The 24,603-nt window shown below is 43.0% G+C and overlaps 1 protein-coding gene across 1 annotated transcript; it reads left to right on the top strand.

The window, feature by feature from the left end:
• Nucleotides 1-544: 544 nt before the first annotated feature.
• On the top strand, nt 545-23,666 carry Pms2 (mismatch repair endonuclease PMS2). The gene is made up of 22 exons (XM_084604406.1): nt 545-810; nt 899-985; nt 2,479-2,581; nt 4,825-4,927; nt 7,527-7,696; nt 8,359-8,437; nt 10,637-10,734; nt 10,893-10,992; nt 13,723-13,807; nt 14,872-14,951; nt 15,950-16,040; nt 16,110-16,165; nt 16,871-16,967; nt 17,788-18,585; nt 18,969-19,065; nt 19,623-19,659; nt 19,930-20,060; nt 21,319-21,488; nt 22,311-22,348; nt 22,422-22,526; nt 22,879-22,914; nt 23,410-23,666. Exons 1-22 carry the CDS (start codon nt 678-680, stop codon nt 23,470-23,472), a joined length of 2,757 nt encoding a protein of 918 aa, XP_084460532.1. The 5' UTR covers nt 545-677; the 3' UTR covers nt 23,473-23,666.
• The last annotated feature ends 937 nt before the right edge of the window (nt 23,667-24,603 follow it).

Below are 24,603 nucleotides of genomic sequence, written 5' to 3'. Positions count from 1 at the left end.
ATTTTTTTTATAATTAGTTAAATATTGTCAGGTTGAATTATTATTATTATTACCATTCACAAAGTGCCACTGGCCGCGATGGCGCGCAATGGCGCAGCTCTGGCGGTTGCGGCATTTCCTCAGTTCCAGTGACTTTACAAGATGTAAACGGTGACTGAGCGCAAACGCCTGAATGAAACTACAGCACTACAGTGCCTAGGCTAGTACACTTTACCTAGCCAGCAGGCTGCGCGATGCATACAAAAAAATAAAACCGAAAGTTAAATTGTGGCCTCCGAGATTTGGTGGCTGCTGCGCCTTGCCAGCCTCGCCAGCAGGCCACCAGTGACATTAAAGTCGGCTAAAGCCTCTCTACATGGAGCCGAAAAGTGAGCTTTATTAAAGTGAGCTATTTAGCATTTAGCTCTGTATCACGGCTCTGTGCTCTTAATAAAGTTGACCGCGATGGAGCGTCCTACCATCATCATCATCAGCTTCGTGCGCGCCAAAGCTTTCGATTTTGCATGGATTTTGCGCTCTTTTCAATCAACCAATCATATCGTGGAGTCCGGTGCACGCAGCCTCGTGCGCGCCACAGCTTTTCCGCTCTTTTCGCTCTGTCTGGCAGGCAATCATACCGTGGGCTTGGAGTCCTGTGTACCACTTCTTCAGCATGCATCAGCTGCGATGCGTAGATAATGAGTAAGGAAATAAAGGCAATAGACCGTGGCGCGGTGCATCGGATATGCTCCGGACAAGTTGTACTAAACTTGGCCGTAGCTGTGAAGGAGTTGGTCGAGAACAGTATCGATGCCGGGGCTAAGAACATCAGTAAGCATGTATGCGATGCTTGGCGGGACTTCCAATGCAGTGGCTTGACTAATATACTAAAGCGCGCTCTTGTTCGTGATGTTGACAGGTGTCAAGCTGAAGGACTACGGCAGCAAACTTGTCGAAGTAGTTGATGACGGAGAGGGTGTTGATGAGCCGAATTTCGCCGGCCTTGGTGAGTGCGCAAATTTAATGCTTGCCCGTTTTCTGAGTTCCGATTCTGCGCGTTCGCATTACGATACTGTATGCAAAGCGCTTGCAGCTTACATGCTTATGACTAGTACATCCTGCTGAATCGTATCGTTCGATTGCTAGTCACGCACGAAAGTAGTAGATTCCTTCTTTTTCCCAACACCTAGGAATAGTCAGTAGCCTTTCTTGATGAAAAGTAGCACATACATAAAATAAAATGACTCAAGAAGGGAAGGGGACACTCGAGCTGCGACTAATAATTCAACATCATTTTTTTTTTTTTAATTCACGTCAGGCTTGCAAGAGGTTTCTTATTTCTTGCTACCATTGCATTTGCAAATTTTATAGGGTATTGCTTATATATGCTTGTTTATGTGTATGCACCGGAAACCTTCACTGCTGTATGGCTGTTAAAGCAGCTTAGCAACTATTCATTTTGTATATTGCTGTGCAGTGGATGTAGTAGACAGTACAGATGCAAAAACAACAACAAAAACAGTGATGTCACAAAACACTGGTATGAAAGAGAAATATAATCCCATTCAATTTTATGTGTCTGTTAAAGTGTTGATTATGAATGCTTGGCCTGATCCTGATTCTACTGAAAACCTGTGTAACTAGCGCATGCCCAACTTTTTTTACCAAGATGATTGTCTCTTAAAAAAAAAAAAAGAAAAAGACCTGCATTGAGCCCTTTAAAATTTATTTGCCCTGCCAGATCCATACTGGCTCTACACAACTATTAATGCTTCATGTCTTCTGGGGCAAGTCTTATTATCAGTATTTTTTGCATTAATGCTGCTTTGACATTATGCACTTTGTGAGACCAGCGAGGAAGATCACTCCTGCACTGGTCTCCCTGTCAATGCTAAATGCCTAATGCTGTTCTCCAGACTTTTTATAGCATGATCAGAAGCCACTTGTTGCTCAGACCTTCGGGGATGGCTTGATTCTTCTGCCTCTGTGAATTTCATTGCAGATGAATTATTATGCAGGGTTGGCATCTTTCATTGCTGCACTGTATCACACCAGAATTAAGCTATTCCTTATTCATCACTAGAGCATCAAGGCTTTCATCTGCCGGCATCAGTGACATTAACATTATTTGTGAATTTAAAGAGACTGCAGAAGTTTTAAAGTTGGGTTCCAAAGCTAACAGTGCTGAATGTAGATAAGGACATGAGATGAAGGCACAATATGTGCTGACTTTTAGACTTGCCTTTCGTCGTGGCGAGTGTACTGGTCATTTTTATATTTCATAGTTTAATCTTGGGTCTTTTCCTATATATCATTGCCTTGCTGTACTTTGTGAACAGCAAATTATAACTTTTATCTTGGTATACCTTTACTTGTATTTTTGTGGTACTTGAAAGGTTTAATTTGCCTTGTCTCTGAATTAATTTTTTTGCCTGCATGTAAGTGAGTAATTTATTGTGAGTGAATGAAGTGCATGATTACTCTTGTTCTTGTCTGCAGCTTTGAAGTATCATACGTCAAAATTGCGGGAGTTTTCTGATTTAGAAGATGTGGCCACCTTTGGTTTCAGGGGAGAGGCTCTTAGCTCTCTCTGCGCACTCTGGTGAGTTGGAGGAGATTGTGAATATCAATTGCACTGCTCACTCTTTCTCACTTTTCCTCATTAATGCTTGGATGATAAACTGTGCTGTGTCTAAGCAGAGCTTGCTATGGTACGCTGTGTCATGGAGTTGGTAGCGGTATATGCGGAGTTGCCTCATAAGCTTAAACAACTGCTAGGCTAACTTCACATGAGAAACATCACTTTATAACACGTCTTCATAAAGCCCACTTGCACGCACGCACGCCACTGACACGAGCAAAGACAGCAAGACAGTCCTCGTAAACAAAGCCTAGACACAAAGTTCTGATGGTAGCATAGCCAATCATAGTCCTTATACAGTAGAACGTAGCACAGTCCTAAGAACCGTTGCTTAGGTAGGATAGATACTTGTGTGGATAGATACAGGTGTGAATCCCAGGGACTAGGCTAAACCATCATGTACTTTAAAACGACGATTGTCCATCACGGTGGCTCAGTGGTCAGGGCACTTGACTATTGAGCACGGGGTACCTGGGATCCTAACTATTTTGGTGGAGGTGGAACGCAAAGTGCTCGTGTACCATGCGATGTCAATGCACGCTAAAGAAACCCAGGTGGTCGAAATTATTCAGAGCCCTCCACAACACTGTCTGTCATAGCCTGAGCTGCTTTGGGAAAATAAACTCGTAAACTAATGAACCAAAATGGTGATCACGGACTCATTTTCAGTGTAGACGTCGCCAATTTCGATAAAGTGGTAGGAAAAACTTTAAATGCACTTTTCTCGTCAACATGTGTTTCTTTTCCTGCTGAACAAGGATCAATTTAGCCTGAATGAGCCTTAAAATCTGTTCTAACTGAAGATGAAAATTGAATGGAGTGCACCTCGGTGTTCTTTTAAAACAAGTTCTTGTAACAGTGATAGGGGTCACGGGCAGAAGTGGTGGGAGATCCATATCGTATCGGCAGTAACTTGGTGTTGGTCACTCCCAGTCCTTGTTGCACTGACAGGGGTGAGTGATGGACGAGACGAGTGATAGACAGTATGTCTATCATCACTCAGTACGAGACAGGAGTGATAGACAGCCTAGCAAGGGAAACAGTCCACTTTTGCATCATTAATGCTCAGACCTGTCTGCGCTTGTGTTGTTTTGTTGCCTCTGAAGAAATGGCAAATACCCATGATGAGGGATTGGCCATGGTTTGGTGCAGACATAATTTGCCCTAACTTGGATCTCACAGTGTGTAAATAATCATTTAAGGATCAAGGTTAGTGATAAATTTAATTGCAAAAAGATTTGAACATGGCTGTTGTTGTTGCTGCTGTGCCCATAGGGGGTATTGCCCATAGTTACGGGGTAGTGAGAAATTTATTTGAAAAAGATTTTGTCATGACTGTTGTTGTTGCTGTGCCCTTATACCTATGAGGGAGGAGGGGGTGTATCGGCCATGCATGTAAGCAACAAAAATAGATAATTAGGGCGTGATACAAATGAAATAAGAACAAATCTAATAGAAGAGTCAAGAAAACCCTGCATGATGATTTTTACCTCTTGCTTTATCTCCTTCTTCTCCTGCCAGATTTTCATTCCGCATCTTCTTCTTGGGCCTCAGTGTCAATTTGTCTTCAATATTTTTCTTTTCTTTCCTTCCTTGTTTTCTTAACTTGTGACACAGCGAGCCAGGATAAGGCTTAGGGCGTGCTCCGCATTTGTTGTTTGTGAGGTAAGCAAAAGCCAAGTGGCTTGATGGGGACCGCCATTCTTCAGATGAGCTTGAATCTGATTCTTGACCCTTTGACACTGTGTATCTTTTGTTACTGTTGAAAAGAAATATTTTTAGCCTAAATAGCTTATTCTGGCCTTGAGAATGGTAATTTGTTATTTTAGGATGCAAAATACTAGCGGTTGATTTTTTGTTCAAATGTGCAGAATGCCGTATAAAGCGTAATATTGTTAAAGAAGGTCGCAACAGGAAAGAATTTCTATTTCAAAGATGCACATTGTACTTGAAATTGCGGGCGAAAAATTGTATCACTGTTGGTGGCAAAGTATGCCTTCACAGAAAAGACTGGCGACAGGATACCCTGCTTACTCTTAAAAAAAAAAAAAAAATTACAAACTCATGTTGTACACAGTTGTGTTTATAACATGCCAAAGATTTATGCAATGTGCATTGTGTTTTCGTGGCAGGCGGCCTTTTACACTTTGAACTTAGACAAGCAAAACCAACTGTGGCAATTGTTTTTCTAACCCCCGGTGTAGTGACGTCACTGTGTCAACATGCCACAAGGATGCAACGCAGGGAACGTTGCTCAAATTTGACCACAATGGAGTCATTATTTCCAAGTCACCATGTGCTAGAGAGGTAAGCATGCCCATGCAGGTACTTCGGAGTTGGTCCAGTGTTTCTAGTGGAATCCCGAAAGGCGGAGCAGATTTGCAGTAAAAGAGTTATTGCTCTTTAATATCCACCTTGGCACAATGCTGCAAAGGAAAGGTGTGCAGCTTTTACATAAACTTCACGATTGAAGAAAAGTTTGTTCTGGTGTGGGGTTCGAACCCGGGACCGTACCTAATTGCGAGTTGTCACTGTCCCATCTGAGCTAACCAGGAAGGCTAGAGAAGGTTAATCGGCAGTTCAGATGTGGGCATAATGTTGGTGCAATGTTCTTGTGGCACAAAGTTTGAGGGCATGCTGTTATTGCACCACATGTTATATTTAAGTCCTCATACAATGAGTCTGGTTGCAAGACATCTCAATGTACATCAAACATAATTTTGGAAGTGTGATGAATAATAAAAAAAATGAACAAATTTGGCGGGCAGTTGTGGTAACTAGGTCTTTGGAAAGGTTATGCTGGGAGAGGTTTTTCGTAGCGTATAATTGAAATGAACAATATCCTGTGTTCTGTCAGTTATGTTGCAGACATGGGAGAGAATGCATTGGTATTACTGAAATCATTGCAGATGTTGCTCTTATTGTGTGGGCCGCTAAGGAAGAACAGATGCCAGAAACTTAACCCACATGTTTTGACGTATGGTGGCCGTGTCGTCTGCGCACAGCTGTGGAATGAGTATAGAAGCAGAATTGGTTGCATTGTTTGGCAGCGCTTTCGAGAGGTGCATAACAACTGGCAAACACTAACAGCACAATCTAACCAATTTTTCCACCCTTCCCAGTATGGATTCCGCAAATTCTACTCGTGCGAAACACCACTACTTATGTTCACTAATGATCTACATTCATTTTTGGATTCAGGGTTCATTACTGATTGTGCTTTCCTAGACCTCTCCAAGGCATTTGATAAGATTAATCATTAATTTCTTATTCTAAAACTCAGTTGCCTTAACATCAATCCTGTAGTACTTAATTGGATAATTGCATTTCTTTCTAACCGCACCAAATATGTCACAGCTAATGAGACGAACTCCTCTCAGGTACCTGTCCAATCAGGGGTACCTCAGACATCCGTCTTGGCTTCATTACTTTTTCTTATCTATATTAATGCCTTACCCAATTTTGTTCCTAGCTCCATCTGTCTCTTTTCCGACGACCTTGTAATCTGCCGCAAAATAACTAATGATTCTGATATTCCATTACTTCAGAGTGACTTAAATAGCATCGCTTCTTGGTGCTCTCTTTGGCAAAGGGAACTGAACGCTACGAAATGCAAAACAATGCGAATTTCTCGCAGTCAGTTACCCTGTCCCAGCTACTCTATTAATCATTCCCCACTGGATTCTCTTTCAGCTTATGAGTACCTCGGCGTACATATTACAAATAACCTTTCTTTGAAGACCCATATTATTTATGTAACATCCAAAGCCAATCATATGCTTGAGTATTTAAAACAGAACTTTTTACTTGCATCATCTTCACTGAAAAAACAATTGTACACTACATATGTCCGGCCCAACCTCGAGTATGCCTCTTCCATATGGGACCCCGGCCTTGTATCATTAAATAACACCTTGGAGAGACTACAAAATTGCTCAGTTCGTTTTATCATCAATAATTATCACCGTACTGCAAGTGTCACTAACCTGAAACTATGTCTAAACTTGCTGCTCCTCACTGTCTGTCATAAGATTTCCCGTATCTGCCTTTTTCATAAGATTTATCACCACAACGACCAACTCAGATCGGGTCTTCTTATACATGCCCCTTATGTTTCTGCACGTGGCAATCACTGCTATAAAGTTGCTATACCTCTCCAAAACGCTATGATGTATGGACACTCATTTTTGCCAAGAACATGCATGACTGGAACAACTTACCTGCTGACCTGGTCGCTATCACCAACAACCATCGCTTTCGCATTTCACTTACTAACTTACCGTGAAACTTTTTATTGCTCGCACATCCCATTCATTTTTTTGTGTACTTCATTCCTACATACATTGGTACAGAAGCAACTGATCTTACATGCAATGACCTGATATTTTGCAACTTACACGTGTGTTTAAAATAAGTGCAGTTTTGTTGTTTGTTGTTGTTGTTCTTTCCCCCATTTTCTTTCCTTCAATTCAATTCCACTGTACCATTTGTACCTTTGCCCCTCTCCTCTACTATGCTTTTGTAAGCCCTGAGGGTAAAATCAATAAATAAATGAACTGTATCAGTTTTGCTTGCCGAGTAAGCATGCCTGCATTCCATGAGAGCATTTGTGATTGACACTATTTCCTCAAAATTTAAGGGCTTGCAGTTTTAGTGCAAACATTCCATCACGCACATTTTGGCTAGAAATGTGCCCAATACAATTGCATTTTAAACCATATTTCTGTGGGTAGGAATGTTCAATTAATTCATTCATACTGCAGGTACTTTTCAGATTTCCTGCCATCGCTTAGCGCTCTCTGAGGATGAGTGGTGCGAGGGTATTCAGTGTTCATTTTGTTTGACTCTCCTAGTGTTAGTAAGCCCTTACCACAAATGCTGCCGTGGTCTTCTCTTTCCTCAAAAGCGTGGAACCACCGTGAGCCTGCACAATCTCTTTTCCACCCTGCCCGTACGTCACCGGGAGTTCCTGTCTAACCTAAAGCGCGAGTTTGGTCGCATGGTGTCCCTCTTGACGGGATACTGCCTCATCGTCACGGGCGTCAATATCTCATGTGCCAACTTTACTGAGGGAGGGTGAGTTACTTCTCCCAAAGAGGGTCACTTGTCTACACAAAAAGCTGTGAGGTGCTGCTTTGAGCTAGCTGTTTATTTGTTTTGTAACAAAAAAGAGGGCAGCGGCTACGACTGTACCATTAGTGCATGGCATGCATTGACTGTCAGAGCTTGGACCGCCATTTTGCCAGCTCTTCCTCAGGCTCTTCATAGTGAGAAAATTTTGTTTCAGTTTAGCTTATTTTATTCAGATGTCTGCACATTGCCCAGTAAATTTGAGAGAGGGGGGGGTGTGCACATAAAACTATTATGAAGGGCTCCCCCACTGTATGGTGTTGTAGACAGGTGAACTAATGACTGTTGCTGCTGGATATCGGTTACAAAGTGTATTGTGCTGTGAGAACATTCGAGGCAGAAAAAAAAAAACATGTTTTGCAAGTTTGACAGATTCTGGTTACACCCTGGCACCGTTTCTACTGAGGCTGGATCAAATAGACCTTCCTGCTTTGTTGTACATTATGGCGGCACTTTATTTCCAATTTGAGCATGTTGAAACTAGGGTTCCAGGCAAATGGCTTCGAACCCTGTAGTACAGTTACTGCATTATTCGCATATAGACTTGCCGTGTGTAGCGCAGAGAACTGGCTGGTTACACTAATGCCTTTGTTTGTCCCTTTCCACAGGCGCAAGCAAGTTGTGTTAAACAGCCAGGGATCGCAAGCCGTCCGTGAGCGAATCGCCACCGTGTATAGTGCAAAAGAGGTATGATAAGTTGTTCATGCCAGAACTGAATCAATTCTCCTGCCCTGCAATGTTATCCATGACATTCGGGCAAACATATCAATAAATGAAATGAATAAATAAATAAACCAACAGCAAAGCAAATGAATAGACTTTAGGTACTGCTGAAGCAGCATTTGTTTCTTCCAATCTCTAGGACAGAACTGAAATGATGCCTGCTCTTTAGTATGAAAGTTTAGAAAAGGATCAAATTTTGAGGAATTTTCTGAGGCAGTAGCCCTGAGATTTGATGGCGAAGAAGCCCAGGAGGTGGTCTGCTGTTGCCAGGTTTCTGATTTTATTAATGCGATAGTATCGAGCCTTATCACACTTCAAAGAACGGCTTGGTTAGTCATAAAATTCATTGATTAGCCAAAACAGTGATGATGTCAAGAGTCATGTGACACGGCCGAGCTAGCTAGTGGCAGTTGGTAGATGACGTGGTAGAGCAATGATTGATCACCGGCGTGTGGGATGTGATATGGTTGAATTTGCAGCTTCGCTGGTCATATGACATGGCCGAGCACAATGATGGGCCAGGCGGCAGTTAGCGGCTGCACTTGGCAGTGTGCAGACAAGTCCAAACAGCTCCACATATTAGGTTCGAATGAAGCCAGAATCAACGCCACAACCAGTGGAGCCGGCGACCATGGAAGTTTGTTACTAAAGACAAAGCGCTGGCAGCTACATCGGTCCAGTGTATATGGCAAGCAGCAATCACAGAGGAAGAGAAGCAGGTCAAGCTGACTTCAGACTTTGATACTGTTGCATTCCCAATACATCATAGTGGAATTAGGTGTCCTCTATTACTTTCTGTTCTTCGTCACCTTGGTGCGACACTTGAACACAATGGCACGTGTAACATGCTGCCACTGTTTGTGGGCAGAGGCAGCCTTACATCACATGCATGGTAATGGTAGGGAAGAAAAAAGGACAGAAGACAAAATAAAAACAGTTAACCAGTTAAAATGGCTGCTTCTATCATCTCTTGCTTCAAAGTGTGACAGGAATTGAGTTCATTTTTGGTGATGACAAGTTAGTGCTCCTATCTCAATGATAAGCATAATCAGTTTGTCCAAGGCAGGGCAAGGAGCCTTTTGTGCATCAGAAGGTGAAGATTAAAACATTGGAGATGAAGCTATGGGGAAACCATTTACTGATGAGCAGGTTTCGGGATCCCCTGGTTTTCCCTGGGAAAAGGTGCATTCAGGTGGGATGTAGGGAAAGAGAACTAGGTTGTTGAAGAGGATCATGGGGGAGTTTGGATGGGAATGGAGGTAGTGAGATTTTTACTAATCGATTCTGATATAGTCAGGCTCATTTCCAGGCCTCCTTAAAGGAAGACATACATTATATATGGCAGACCATTCGTTAGCTTGGGCATTTAGTAAAAAAAAATATAATAATAAATAAATAAAAATAAATATTGCCAAGCTCGCACTGTCTAATGCACAGCTTGCTTAGAGAGAGAGGCATTCATTAGCTAGGGCATTTCGAAAAAAAAAATAAATAAAATTGCCAAGCTCGCACTAAGAGGGAAAAACACATGTTAGAACAAGCTCCCTAAGAAAATAAAAATTTCGGGACACTGGAACAATGCTACAATAGCTCCCCTCTGCAGATCTCCTTGCAGACCCTCATTCGCATACTTGCACTTTGCTACTCGCTTAATCCCTCTAATATCTCTCACACACTGATTAGCGTACATTTGTCAAGCTACCACATTACGTGAAAGCCCACCCCACCTAGATATAGAGCCCCGCTTTAGTCGAGCCATAGGAATGTGCCTGCATGGCCTAGGAGCAGCTTGTCTGCCTCGGTATCTATGGATCCGTCCCGCTCTCTCATCTCAAATGAGCTACTCGAGTTGGCGAGTAGCTTCTGCCAACTCAGCCATGTCATGTGGCCTCGTGACGTCACGACCCGCCGGCCAGTCAATGTGTGGACATGTCACGTGCCAACTGTCACCTGTTAGAGCCGTGCTAGTGATTTTTTGCTCGAAATTCTGACAATGCTGATGGCAGATTTTCTGGAGAACAGGGCCTTTGATGCTATCACAGTAAGAACAAGTACCCTACCGGGAACTAGAGCAAAATAGGTTGTACTGAGATACTGTGAGACTGGTGCATAATCTTATACTGAAGAAGGCAAGCCAGTGACTCCATCTGTCATTTTGTGCAGGTTACAAAGCTTTTGGACATTCAGCAGCATGCTCCCACTGAAGACATTCTGGAAGAGTTTGCTCTCACCAGGCTGTCGGCTGAGCCGCCCAGCATAAGGTGTGTTCATTGTATGCAGGGAAACGAGCTGTGTTTAAAAGAAGGCTGTATTCTGCAGTTTTTCCCTCTTTCACGTATACTAGACTGAAGAAGCTGCTGAGAGTTGCTGCCTTTGTTAAATTTTCATTTTCTTGTGTTTGAATTTTTTTTAAATCCAGAATCGAAGGCTACATTTCTTCTTGTGCGCACGGTTCGGGCCGCAGCTCCTGTGACAGGCAGTTTGTCTTTGTCAATTCTCGACCCTGCGAAATGGCAAAGGTGAGTTCTCCATCTCCCTGTCCAGCCAAGCTTATTTTCGCTTTACACTGTGTTGGTCGGTCATCAAGCCTGTGCATTTGAGATGGGGGACAGCTTTTGAGAACAGCTTTATCCATTTGTTTTTTGTAAAAACAGATTCTAGGTTACTTTCTGGGTGTTAACTGTCAGTTTCAGCATCAAAAGACACATTTGTTTCCAAGGAAATTAGATGTAAGACCTTTCCTTTGACTCTGTTTACTCATGATGTCACGATCTAACGGGACTCTGTGACCACAACTTGGAAGTGAAAGGTGTTTGTAGCCTAGCCCAGGCATCTATTCACATGCGACTGTCTTGATGCAGCACAGTTCGCTTGCAATGTCATCTGGTGATGGCAACAACTGTATTCCATTTTATGGCCTCGTCTATGGCCATAAAATTTTTTTATGGCTACCGGCCTATCAGTCAGTGTCCGGCCATGTCATCTGCCATCTGCAGTGCGCTGCGAAATTGTACGCGCGCCATAGAATGCTTCTCCTAGCTAAACTGTCGAGCCATTAGAGCTCAAATTTTGCACAGAAATGGCATTTGGTTGGCGGTATATTATCTTACCAGATTTGTTCAAGCTATTTATCTGACATGCTCAGAAGAAATTTGATATTTGCATCATCTGCGGTGATGGCGAAGCAAAACATGCCACTGTCCCAATGATGACACTGGTGTCGCCACCTACTAGTTTTGTTTTTAGCAACACTGCCATAGAGATTAGAAGGAAGGTATGCAAATGGAGTTGTTTTGTAGAAAGTTTGAAGAGCTTTGTCAACTGATCTATCTGTAATAATCACCAAGACTTAGTTTGGCCAGAACTGCACTAAATGTGAAGATTTTTTTGGTGTGTATTGCAATAAATACTTTATAGCTTCGAAGGCAACGAGATGGTGCTACCGGTGTCATTGCTGGGATGGCAGCTTGTTTCGCTTTGCTGTTGCTGCAGAAGATGCGAATATCCAACTTTTGTTGACCGAATCAATCAGGCAAGCACTCTAAAACAAATTTCTTTTAAAAAAATACTGACAACCAGATGTCATTTCTGTGGAAAATTTGAGCTCGAAGGACTCAACGGTTTACCTAGGAGAAGCATCCTATGGTATGCATATAACTGTGCAACACGCTTTGCCATCTGCCAGATACATGCTTGTGAGTAGGACCATGACGTATGCTGTATAAGTTGGCAAGAACAAGATCGATATAAAGCCCTACTTCAACCAAGCTGTATGAATGTGTCTGCATAGCCTATAGTACTCCATCCCATAACTAACTTGCAGGATATTGGAAACTAAGAGACCTCTTCAGCCTATCATGATAGTGCATTGAACGTGTTCTTCCGTGCCGCGTCGTCTGCTAGCGACATATGCAGATATGCCTGCAAAATAGTATAAATAGATGCCGTCTTCATACCAAACCATGAAACAACATCCAGAAGTCTAGAATAGTATAATTGGGTGAGGTTACGCTGTTTGCCACATCTATACATTTAGCTTAGCGGATGCAAATCAGACTGTAATGACAATTTCAGCCTAGTGACGACATCAGGTTTTTCAGACTGAAACCATTTTTGTCAACAAACCAACTTTCTTCTTTAGGCTGAGGAGAGGCAGCACCTGGAGTCAAAATAAAAAGGGGGGGAGGAAAGAAATTTTGCACTCGTGGTTGCTGCTGTAGGTGAGATGAGGCCAAAAAAAATCCTGATGCACCATTTAAAATTTCGCAGTGTGAGAATGTTGCCGCTGCGCTCACTGTAGCTTTGGTAGTGCTACAAGGAACTTCTGGGATGTAGTATAGGAGCAGCATGTCCGACTTCGGGATCCAAGAATCTTGGTAGGATCGATTTTCTTCTCAAATGTGGTGCCCAAATTGGCAGCAGCTGCAAATTCGACCATGACATGTCTCATGATGTCACTGCATGCCATTTCTGAGCCCACAGTCCATATCTCTAACCAATTACAATTTGCCAAAGGGATCTTTTGACATTTTTACACATGCTGCTGGCTTTTCTCATGATGGGGCTAATAATAGTTACACATTAGAATACCTAGGAAATTGAGGACATCACACAGAAGTGTGAGAAAATTTTACTCTCTCCAATTGGGGCTTCACCCCTCTTAGTTGAATAATTACTCCGTTATTACAAGTCTACTCCACCTTGGGAGATTCCCCAAAATCTTGCACCAACACCTGTCCCACTTTGAGTTACTGATAAGTTGCTCTCGCCCTACCATCTCAGTGCTGGTCATCCTGGTTAGCTCAGCTGGTATAGCGACTGTGCCGCACTTGCACAGAGTTTTGCTTTTAACTACTACTGAGTTTCTGAGAAAGCTGTATAGCTTGCCTTTGTAGTCGTATAGCTGTGTTCTGGAGGATGCTAATGAGTAATTACTCCCTTAATACACCTCTCTTGGTGGGTGCAGTTTTGCAAGAAGGGCAAAGTGTAAAAGTAGCATGCCCACATAGTAACGCCTTCATCAGTGCCCACGTGTTGTCCCTGTTCACATCTGAAAGTTCTTTATATACCTTGTGTATTCACCGTGTACCATGCAGAATTTCTCGCTGCTGCGATTCTTGGTCTGTAGACCTTTGCTGCGCAAAAAAAAAGGAAGTTTTTTGATGCTAAATTCTGCACTTCCTGCGAGCCTTTTTGTTCCTAGTTGTACGTGCTGTGCTGCCAATTTATTTGCTTTGCTTCCTGCGCAGCTTACGAAACTGGTGAACAGTGTTTACCACACATTCAACCGTGACCAGTACCCCTTCTTGCTCATCAACATCCACCTTGAACGACGTAAGCCGCGGCCCTGCTGCATTTTCTTTTTTTCTATGGTGTTGCGTAGTGAGGTGTTGCACAGTAGAAATTTATTTTTAAATATAAGAGTTGTATCATCAGGCTGTGACATTTGGTCGGTTGTTTCTTTCAGCTATAATTGTCAGCCCCCTTTTTAGATTTGTTTGGTTTGCTTTTGAGGGTTTAATGTCCAAGGAGACTCAGGCTACGAAAGACGCTGTAGTGGAGGGCTTCGGAAATTTCGGCCATCTGAGGTTCTTTAAGGTGCAGTGACATTGCACAGCACACAGGTGCCTTGCTTTTCACCTTCATCGGAAAATGGTTGCGTGCATTCCTGGTTTCAACAGTTGAGCACCGTAACCGCTAAGCCACAGTGGTAGGGCTTAGATTTCTCTGCTTACTTTTAAGTATGCTCTCCTCACAATTGATTACATTGTGGACTCACTGCTTTTCGTTGCTACACTTAGCAGTGACTTTTTTTTTTGTTTTGGATGAATTTGCCATCATTCATGCTGTCAATAAGATGATTTGAGTCAACTAGTGAACGCGATTAACAAGTAGCCTTCAAAACAGTGAATGCAGTAGCGCATCTGCTGCCGTCAAACTTCCTTCTATCTGAATTTCTAGGATTGTGCACGCTTCCAAAAGAAAAAATTTTCCCACAATTCCTCTGTTTATGTTACAATCCCTGACGTTTTGACATGACAGCTTAGAACCATTCCGACTTTGTACAAAATTTTATGCATGCCTCGAGGTTTTGTATTGGGAATTCACAGATTGCCTTTCTTGAGGCCTGTGCATAATACTTAGGTTGAAAGATGTTTGTTTTATCTGAAATATCGAGCATTATCTGGAGAAGTTGGGAACAGTTGGGCTGGTTGGTTAAATGGGAATTGCATGTCTCTTCTCTTTCCTGTCCCACCTTTATGTGCTATTTTCTGCCATGCTTACATGTCGTTTTAAGCTTGCGCTAAATGCATACTCAAGTGGGCTTTTTCCCATATAGCATCCAAATTTCACATTGATTTCTGGTACATGTTTTTTTTTCTTTTCTCTTTGCACAGAGTCAGTGGATGTGAACGTGACGCCCGACAAACGCTCGGTTTTTGTCCACCATGAGAAGTACCTCTTAGCCATTGTTAAGGTGAGCTGCCCACCACTCTTTATATAATCAGGGTTCTTGCCTGCTTAACCACATCTTCGGGGACTGCACGATGTTGTCTTGTTAGCATCCTTACAGTGCTGCTGTTCTGCGCAGAGTCCTTTATTATTTTGTGTTTCTGAGAAAATCTTCCACTGCCATTTGTTGATGCAAACGGGCAAAAAGTGAGAATGCATAATCGTTATTAGGTGCATTTAAGGGTAATGAGATGCAAAAGAAGAGCTGGTATGAACGGTCAGGTATTCTGGAGTGCAGAAAAATTCTCGCTATTTTTATTTTTGCTGTTGTTGCCTCTTGTAATCTGATATGCAACTAAAGTCTGCAGCAGCAAAGCTTCATTCACATTCCTGGCTGTCATGCACTCTTCCTTCCTAACAAAAAAATAGTTTGTCGATGAAGCCCTTCGTCCTAGCCGTCCTAACCAAGACTAGAGCGAAAGCGACGGCGGCACTCCCATGTAAACCCTCTCCACTCCTTTGCTAATTGTGTTGGCAGCCATGATGATACTTCGCGTATATGTACGCTGCTGCATACAGCAGACAAAACAACATGAAACTATCGCAAGTAAGCTTTTATCAGCTGTTATATCACTTAAATTTTACAGCTGTAAGAAAATAAAATGTGAAAACATTTCTTTGTGATATTTAATGCTTTATAGGCTTACTCTTTTGTGCGAGTAAAGTAAAAATAATTAATAGGGGTACCATCACGGCGCTACACGAGTGTAGCACAACCTCCTTGCCGCGCTTTACCCCTCTGATCCTAACCTGTACGAAAGTCTAATCACAGGATGAATTGTGGGCACAAGATTTTTGATGCCTATATAATTTACTTACTATAGTCAGACGTTGAAATGAATTAGTGGGTGGTTAGTGCAGTTGGCAGCAATGGTCCATAGTGCATTGTTGCCTACTGCTTTTTGTTTTTAAGCTCTGTCTGACTGTAGTGTGAAACTGTCCACTTCCTTGCCTTTGCTGCAGTCTTCGCTGGTGGCAATGTTCCAGCCCATTGCAGCCACGTACGAGAGGCGCGACTTTTCCTCGTCGCCTTCCCTGTCACAGCCACTTCAGAGTGAGTGCCGATGCCTCTGCTGATGTTCTGTTTGTGTGTTTGCTCTCAATTTTGTGCTTTTGCCTGCAGGTCCCATACACTCCTATTTAAGCCCTCGCCTGCAGAACTTGTCACCTGCTAACAAGGTCAGAAGCTTAATGCGTCTTAGTCTGTGGGCCCTTTTCTTACTGATGTCGTTTTCCTTTTTTAATGTAACAAAAAGCATTGCCTATAGTTACATGCATGTATTGCTGCGATTCACATTTAACGATGTTAAAAGTTATCAAATTAACCTCTTGCAATTACTAATTATTATCCACAGCTGGTGAGAAGTGATGTCCTGACAGCTCATTATACAGACTGGTCAAACAGAGTGAATTCACATGTGATGTCATGAGAGCACCATGCTAATTCGTCAGATTGAATTTATGACACGCATTACGTGCCATGGCATGACAGTGCAACACACTGGTCACTTCAAACGCAGTAGTGTCACTCGTGGTTTCATTGTTTTGGATGGATCTGTTCATCTGTATATGTGCTTGCGTTTTTGTATCCAGGGTTAGTAAATGCTCCGAGTGGTTTTGGCATTTCTTGCGGTGCTCACTGCAGCTGAAATTTGCTTTACCACAAACTTGTGGCTACTGTCTTTTATTCATAATCACTTTCTGGCTTGTTACAAAATGCAGTGGCTTTGCATATTTTGTTTGTATTAAAAGAGGCAATGCAGACAAATATTTTTAGACGAGGTGTAGTTCAATGTTTTTGCGTGCAGTACTGCATTTTGTAGGGGTCAGCATGGGATAGCTGTCAGCCAACCAACCTTTTCCTCTTGTATTATGCCTAGTTAGGGTGAAGACCCCTTGAGCACTCCAGTGAAGAGGCGATCATCTGCTCTGGGTGCCGCTTCGTCATCCACATTGTCGCCATCTCTGCAGAACTTCAAGTGTGAGCCTTGGATTATTATGTTACATTGTAGTTCGATAGTTTGGGGAGCCTATTCAGATTGCCTCATCTGAATTAATGCTATTAGGATAGAAGGTGGTCTCTTGTCTAATGTCACCATGAGAGCCAAGCATACATATTTATAAATGACGGTGTTAAAGTATCGTGGGCTTGTATCTTGGAGTGTGAAATTTCAGAGCACATGGGCAAAAACACTGTGTTGACTGTCACGTCATTATGAAAGGTGCAATGCATTACATATTATCGTTATCGTCTTCAACTTCTGGCTTTGATGTTCTAAGATGGGGCAGTTGGTGGTGTGTTGTGTTGAGTGCTTTCTGCTGATGTAGATGCTTGGTGCGCCGGAAATAAAATAGTGTCTGTGGTCAGGCCAGCTGCCACGTCTGTGTTAAATGTGACTTCACAGAAATTCAAAGGTGCAGCTGGCAAAGCCAAAACCTGGTACAAATGTTAGAATAGAACAAACAGGTTGTGGCACTCAGCATGCTGCAAGAATGGCAGTGATTTATGGGCGACAACTGCAAAGAAATGATTAATGTCGTTACCAGTTTGTTCCTGCTTAAGTCTCGATTGAGAGCAATGTTAAAACCAGTGTGAACATTCACTCCAGAATTGGCAAACTGCTCGAGGGGATTTTCAAGGTATAGAGGTTAAACAAAGAATGGAGCATACATAAGCACGGTAGCAGTGTGGGAGTGGGGCTTGCCATCTGACTTCTCATTTCCTTCCTCGTTTTTCCACGTGGCATTGAAGTGTGATGCAAGACAAGCAAGCTCACAAGTTGGGATGGTTTCCTTTCCAGTTCGTCGGATTGGGAGTAGCAGCCATCGGGTAGGTACGTCTTCAGCCGATGACTCCCCATTAAGCTGTTCGCAGTCCACCGTGTCTGTCAGTTGCTCCCAAGGCTCAAGTACAGCTGAATCCGAGTCCCTTGAACCGCTCAACTCCGGTGAGGAAATGGCATCTGAAGAAATTTGCTCTGGTTCTTGGAGCTCATCTCCAGGTACTGGGACCGCTCCTAACCAAGTTGAAGAGTTGGCCAGCAGTGACAGCCTGGTGCAGTTTCGTGCTGCTGAACGCGGAGATGGCTCGGCATCCCCAGCAAGCGAAAAGAAAGGATTGTCTCGTGACTGTTTAGTTACTCCTCGAAGTGCTTTTGGTTCAGGGAATAGTGGTACCCGGGATGTTTCAAGTCAAATCCATTCCACCACACACAGAACCAACTTATGCCCAAGCAAGCCTGGTGGCAAGAAAAGTGGGCCTGTTGGGACCTGCTCTTTGGACAGGTTTCGGTACGGAACTAGCACAAGTGGAGCAGAATTGGTTGCAGTTCACGAAGTTTCCTCCCGCGATTGTGAAGACGGACTCGCTGACACTGCATCTTCAGGATCCGAGAGAGGATCCGAGAGAAGCGAAGTTTTGTATGTAGGGGGTCTAGGTAAAGATGATGGCTTGTGCGGAGTAGAAAGTCAGCCGACTTTGCAATGTGAAGAGGTTGAAGTTGATGAGCATGCCAAGGGTTACAGAAAAACACAGCCATTCAGGTTCAGCAGTCAGAGCCTAGCCCAACATCTCAGGGACCGTCAGCGCAGCATGCCTGGTGAGTGTTGTCCTTTTTTCAATCACCTTCCTGCAGTTACATTCGTTCTGCTTGGTCTAAACTTGGCTGCCCATAAGAGGTGAAACAGTGAGGGCTGTGCACAGTGTGCTTTTTAGCTATATCAGTGCTCCTTTTTATTCTCTGCTAGCGTGTTCACAAGAGCTGCTAGTGTGTTCACAAGAGCACAACTCAGAACACAGATGAGAATGGAAGAACTAATATGGTAGCGCATGCTTTCTTTTTCGTGTCTTGAGCTGCACTCTTGACATGTAGAATTTATATGTGTCAAAAACAACACACAAAAGAACTTAAAAATCAGAAGAAGAAAAAAAAAAGTAAAGGTTTAAAAGCTAGGAAGTGCGTCTTGTTCTGCCCCTTTTCAGATCAGAGCAGTAGTTCGGAAAAGTGTCGGAGCTTTCGGGCAGCCATCACTCCTGGTGACAATGCAACGGCTGAAAAGGAGCTGAGCAAGCAAATAAGGTGTGTGCGTTATTGCACCTGGTTTCTCACTCCAGCATGCTGGAGCCACCACTGGACAAACAGCTGCGGTTGCCAGATGAATGAAGTCTGTCGGAAAAGTTCATTGGATTGGCCAAGAAAAGTAGGGACAAAAGCGGATTGTAGGCAATCCATTTGCTCTTGATCACACAATGAGACAATAGTGTTTGCTACTGTGGCCACTCACTGCTGATTTGGCTCCACGAAGGTTCCACGAGCCGCACTTTGAGGTCCCCTGCCGTAGGTCAATTCAGCCATACCTTGCCATCTAGTTTTGGTTAGCCTACTTGGTACACTCGCTGTCCAGATTTGAGTTCTAAATCAGAGCATGTTTCCTTACTACTACAAATACTTGAGAAGGCTGTATAGCTTTAGCTACCAGCTGTGTGGCTCTACGTGGGTGGATTTTATTTAGCAGTTATTCCCAAATGCATTACACTACACTGCAGCAGTATGCATTGCTTGAATTGTTGCGATGCACATTTTGCTTAAGTATGACATGTTTTTCTTGTTTTTTTTTTCTTTTTCTTTTTTTACAGTAAGGACATGTTTGCTAAGATGGAAGTGATAGGTCAGGTAAGCGTGCCTTTCCTATTCGTGCAAAATTTGCTCTCATTGCACGTGTGTTTCTTGGTGCAAGGTATAGTGAAGGCTACCATGTTTCTTTGCTAACGTGACTAGATTTCTTAATCCGGGTGCATTTGTCTATAATTTCAAATAAGAATTCTGGTCGCACATTATATTGATTTTTCTCATTAGCCTCTGGATCAAAATCACAGGTGTCATTCTTTTTTGTCCAACTTAATCAATCGCTGTGACTCACCTGCGTGCATTTCTTGTTAACAGTTTAACCTGGGCTTTATCATCTCGCAACTTGGTGAAGACCTCTTCATCGTTGACCAGCATGCTGCTGATGAGAAGTACAACTTTGAGACACTTCAGCGCGAGGTTGTCATGGAAACGCAACGTCTGCTTATGTAAGTCTGCTTATTAGTCGAGCCCACTTATAACAAGCCCAATGATCACACAGGCGTCGCCTGTTATATCTAATGTACGTAGTGTGTGAACTTTCCGTGATACAGCAAAAAATCCTGTTTGTCTATAACAATTGTGCAAAGTCTACGTCTAACAAAAGCATACTTGGAAGTGTTTTGGGGATGACGCACCAAAGGTGCCATTCACTAGAAACCTTCCCAAGGGGGTTGAAAAGCCGTACAGGGCTTATCTGGGATCGAGACAATTGTGGCGTGGATAGCTGTTGCTAGATGGTGTTGCCCATGACTGTATCTGTGTCGAGTGGTCCTTCACGTAACTAGGTGGCATACAACTTTATGCTGATGAATATGCGAGGTAATCAGTTGACAGTCGGCGCTTGTGTCTCGTCTCTTGTCTTTAGTGGTTGTGTGTGTTTGCGCTCTTTCAAAGTTTTCCAAATATGTACCAACTCGCCCAAAAAGAAGTGGTAATGGAGTTCAGTTCAGGTCAGTCGCTCAGTTGTGTCTGACTCTTCGTCACCCTATGGACCATATCACGCCACGCTTTAGAGGCACAATTTACCGAGGTAGTAATTCGGCAAGTAGCAAAGTACATGTGAACAAACGAGGATCTGCAAGAGGAGCTGCAGTTGGAAACCATTAGCACTATCATGCCCTTAAAGGCGGCGCTTCAGTGTCTCCCCAGTTTTTGACAAGCGAGCGTCAAAGCAACTTTGTTATATCTGTGCGACTGTACCTCCTATGCCCATGTACTTATGCCTATGTGCACTCAACAAGCTACGGAGTCCTGGCCATGTGAGCCGCACAATTCTTGTTTGCGATTCACGGGCCATAGGAATAGAGCCACACGATGCAGTGGCTAATTCCACAGAATCAAGATGGTGCAAGATTTGATTTTACTAGCACCATTTCATTGCACCATGGTGGTCATTTGGCCTGCCATTGTGAAGAAAATGCCTTTATTCGAGAAGCTAATGCGTAGCACTATAAAATTTCACCCTTTATGAACAGGTCAGTGCCTTCTGCTGATGCCTTAAGACGCCAAGTAAGGTGCAGTCAGTGTTCAGGAATTGTATAGCATCCAGCTTTCTCAATTCTGCGCAGTCCGTGTTTATTACATTGCATATGAACGTTGGTCTATAGAAAGCATTCGTTTTGATGCAGGTGCGATTGATGGTATTGCTGCAGATTTTTAATTTTTTTTCATTCCTGTGCCTTCGTAACTGGCTTCCGATTCCAGGCCTCAGACACTCGAGCTCACCGCAGTCAACGAGATGGTGCTCACTGAAAACCTCGAGATATTCAAGAAAAACGGGTTTGACTTTGAGATGGACGAGTCCCAACTGCCGGGCAGACGTGTCCGGTTGGTCAGCATCCCTGTCAGCGGCAGCTGGCAGTTTGGCAAGGAAGGCAAGCATTTTCTTCTGCAGTCTTGCAGGGGTATTGAAGGGCATCTCCAGGGGTTATTTGAACATTTTGAGTTCGTAGATCCTACCACAAGCCTTAAATTCGCTCTCCCAGGTACAAAAAAAAGAAAAAAAAAAGAAAAACAGTTTTTCAAAATAGCAAGTAGATCTATTTTAAAGAGTAATAATAAAGAAATCGAAAGTTGGTTTCGGCCAGCCTATGACATCCTGAGATACCAAGCTATGACGTCACGGATACGACCGCGAAAGCAATCGTGCATGCGTTAATTAGCAAAATAATGAGCTAAAAGTGAGTCGGGGGTCACTATTTGATTAAAAGTAAGCTAAAAATTTTGTCCTGTAGCAAACACAGAAGTCACATGCCCAAGGTCGCTCATAGAAATGTCCGCGATCGATGCCGTGAATCGAGAACTTTAAAATTAATTTGCACTGCAACAAGACATTGCAGCACTGCGAAGTTTGGTGCAAGCGACTAGAAAACCCGGGAGGACGCACTGGGAAAGTTTATAATTCGAGGTTGAAAAAATGCTGCTAGGCAACTTCATATGTGCATAAAGATATCTGTAGATATATACACATGCTATGGGATACATTGTGCCCTGTTATCAAGACAGAAGGCACTAGTGGTTCGTTTTGATGGTGATGCTGATTACCCTTAGCAAAATATAAATTTTTATTGCTTGGGTAGTGTTCATGTGGATGTTTGATTTTTGTTTTGTCCTTGCAACGATGCCTCACCTCATAGCTCCCAAAATAGTTTTGTAACGCAACTCCTTTGCTTCTCTCCGCATTTTTTTTTTTGCAGATGTGGACGAGTTGATTTTCATGTTGAGCGACAACCCCGTGAGTACTCAAGCTTTGTGTGTTATTTTGCCTGGCAGCCTCACCTCACTTCCCTCGGATACTTTTTCCTCAGCACACAGTCTGCAGGCCTTCAAAGCTGCGGCAGATGTTTGCCTCGCGTGCCTGCCGTAAATCGGTCATGGTGGGGACCGCCTTGACTGTGCCTGCCATGAAGAAGGTACGTGCAGTGCCCTGAGCTTTCCTTGAAGAATGAGGTGCTCTGCGAGCTCAAGTAAGCTCAGGCAGTGTCAAGCTGGTCAGTGAACACTGTGCTGGTGGTCCACTGTGGTGCATGGTTAAACTGGTGGTCCGCACAGTTGTCTATTTGTTCATGTTAGTCAGGGTGCCTCTTGTTTTCCCATTATGGCAGCCACCCACCCAGCTCCTTTGTTGATTCCTGCTTCTCCATTCAGTGTGGTTAGTAGCATGTCAGACCTTCACTAGTCAGGTTGTCCTCCAACTCTCTCTCTCGTATTCACAGAATTACATAGTAGTATTTTTGTAGAACGAGTTGCAACCTTTTTTTTCAGGTTCTCGGCCACCTTGGCGAACTGGACCACCCATGGGTGAGTAAAAAACTTCGTGCCGTGCACTCCCACACTTAATGGCAATAATGAAAAAAAAAATTTTACATAACTGAAATTGGCTAATGAAGTGACGACTACGCCTAAATTTGAGAGATATGGAAAGCATTCTTTCTTTTTCAGGTGCTGCCTATTTCGTTTGTGCTTAGGATGCTGTGTGCTTTTTCATTGTCATTCATTGATGGATCACAAATGGAACCTTGCAACTAAACAATCCTGCAATAATGCCTATTCATGGGTCTACTGCATCTACTAGCGTTAACACGTTTTCTTCGCAAAAAATCTCATAATTTTGGGCAGGACAATTGTAAAAATTGTGTTTATAGTGCATTCATTATGAGAGGACTAAATACGGTGAATAATAATCGCTTTGCAATGGGCTCTCCATTAAGCTGCAGGTTGGAGGAAATGTCTCCAAGCTTCTACTGCTTGCATTATTTAGGGACGTGCATTCCTGTTTTTTTTTTTTGCCAACAGAACTGCCCGCATGGGAGGCCTACAATGCGTCACTTAGTCAACCTTTCAATTCTACCAGACTGAAGAAGAAAATGCGCAAGGACGAGCGAGAGAGAGACCAGCGTGTTTTCAAGTGAAAGCACTTGGGATTTTATTGACTACAAACGTGTCCAAAAGGTGCATATTTTGCAACCAAGCACAGCAGCCATAACAAAGGTTGCACAGCACACAACCTGTTCAGTGAAAACATTCTGTAAATAAATAGTACACATAAGGCAGCAACAGAAAACATGCCTTGCACATGTAGAAAAATGCAGCTTGTAATAAAATATATAGAACTTTTTGACTACATAAGGCAATGCACAGAATACAAAGGACTTGAAATGTAGTTCTTGGCCGTAAAGGGACAGTCTACTGACTTTTTCAATAATCGTTGTGTGGCCGTATAGGGACAGTCTACAGACTTTGTCAACAATCTTTTTTTCTTGCTTCATCGGAAAGCTCTATCCCAAATTAACCAATACCAGGTTGCGGAGCTAAGAAACATGGCAGAACCATTTAAAACTTATTTTTCCGTATGGTAGTCCTCGTCTGCAAACACAGACGATGTGGACACGACACAGTTAGTACAGCAACTCTATGAACACTACTGTCGCGTCCCAAGTCTCGTGCAGAACATGTAATTAACTAAGATGCACAGGTTTTGTTAAAACTGTAACAGAGTACTGAAACAGAATGAAATTAATAAGTAAACTAAATAAACCCAGTGACATCTACCACAGATTCTAACAGCTGTTATCAGTAGCGCTGCTACAAGTATGGTAGCATCTTTGGTTGCGCGGTTTTCTGTTTTAAACGCATTTTAAAAGTGAATCAAGCAAGGTTAAAGAATAATAGAAGTAGCTGTAATTTATTGAAAGAACACAAATACCAGCCTGTATGATGCTGTGGCATAGTCATAAAGCGTAGTATATTCACTTCAGATGCTCCAAACAGGTGAAATGTTAGTAGCAAAGAAAAACAGCATGGCGCCACCATCTGCTAAAACCTGATCAATTTACAATATAAATTCCTTGTTAAACCGCGAGTTTTTCCCTAGGTGCTGCCACTGCCACGAAGTGATAAGATCTACCAAAATATGCCAATATTTTTATACTCGTCCCCGGCAGTAGACTGTCCCTTGAAACAAAAGCTTTTCACGCTAGCAGGGATTCG

Source organism: Amblyomma maculatum, chromosome 5 (genome assembly GCF_055883805.1).
Source record: "Amblyomma maculatum isolate TAMU_Amacu chromosome 5, ASM5588380v1, whole genome shotgun sequence".
Lineage (NCBI taxonomy): Eukaryota > Metazoa > Arthropoda > Arachnida > Ixodida > Ixodidae > Amblyomma > Amblyomma maculatum.
This window is presented reverse-complemented; position numbering and strand designations above follow the sequence as displayed.

Excerpts from the sequence above, each read along its gene's own strand:
- Pms2 (XM_084604406.1), top strand. The coding sequence starts at position 678 with ATGAGTAAGGAAATAAAGGCAATAGACCGTGGCGCGGTGCATCGGATA. Across the intron at positions 2,582-4,824 it reads AGCTCTCTCTGCGCACTCTG|TGACGTCACTGTGTCAACAT; the intron begins GTGAGTTGGAGG and ends CCCCCGGTGTAG. Across the intron at positions 4,928-7,526 it reads AGTCACCATGTGCTAGAGAG|CGTGGAACCACCGTGAGCCT; the intron begins GTAAGCATGCCC and ends TTTCCTCAAAAG.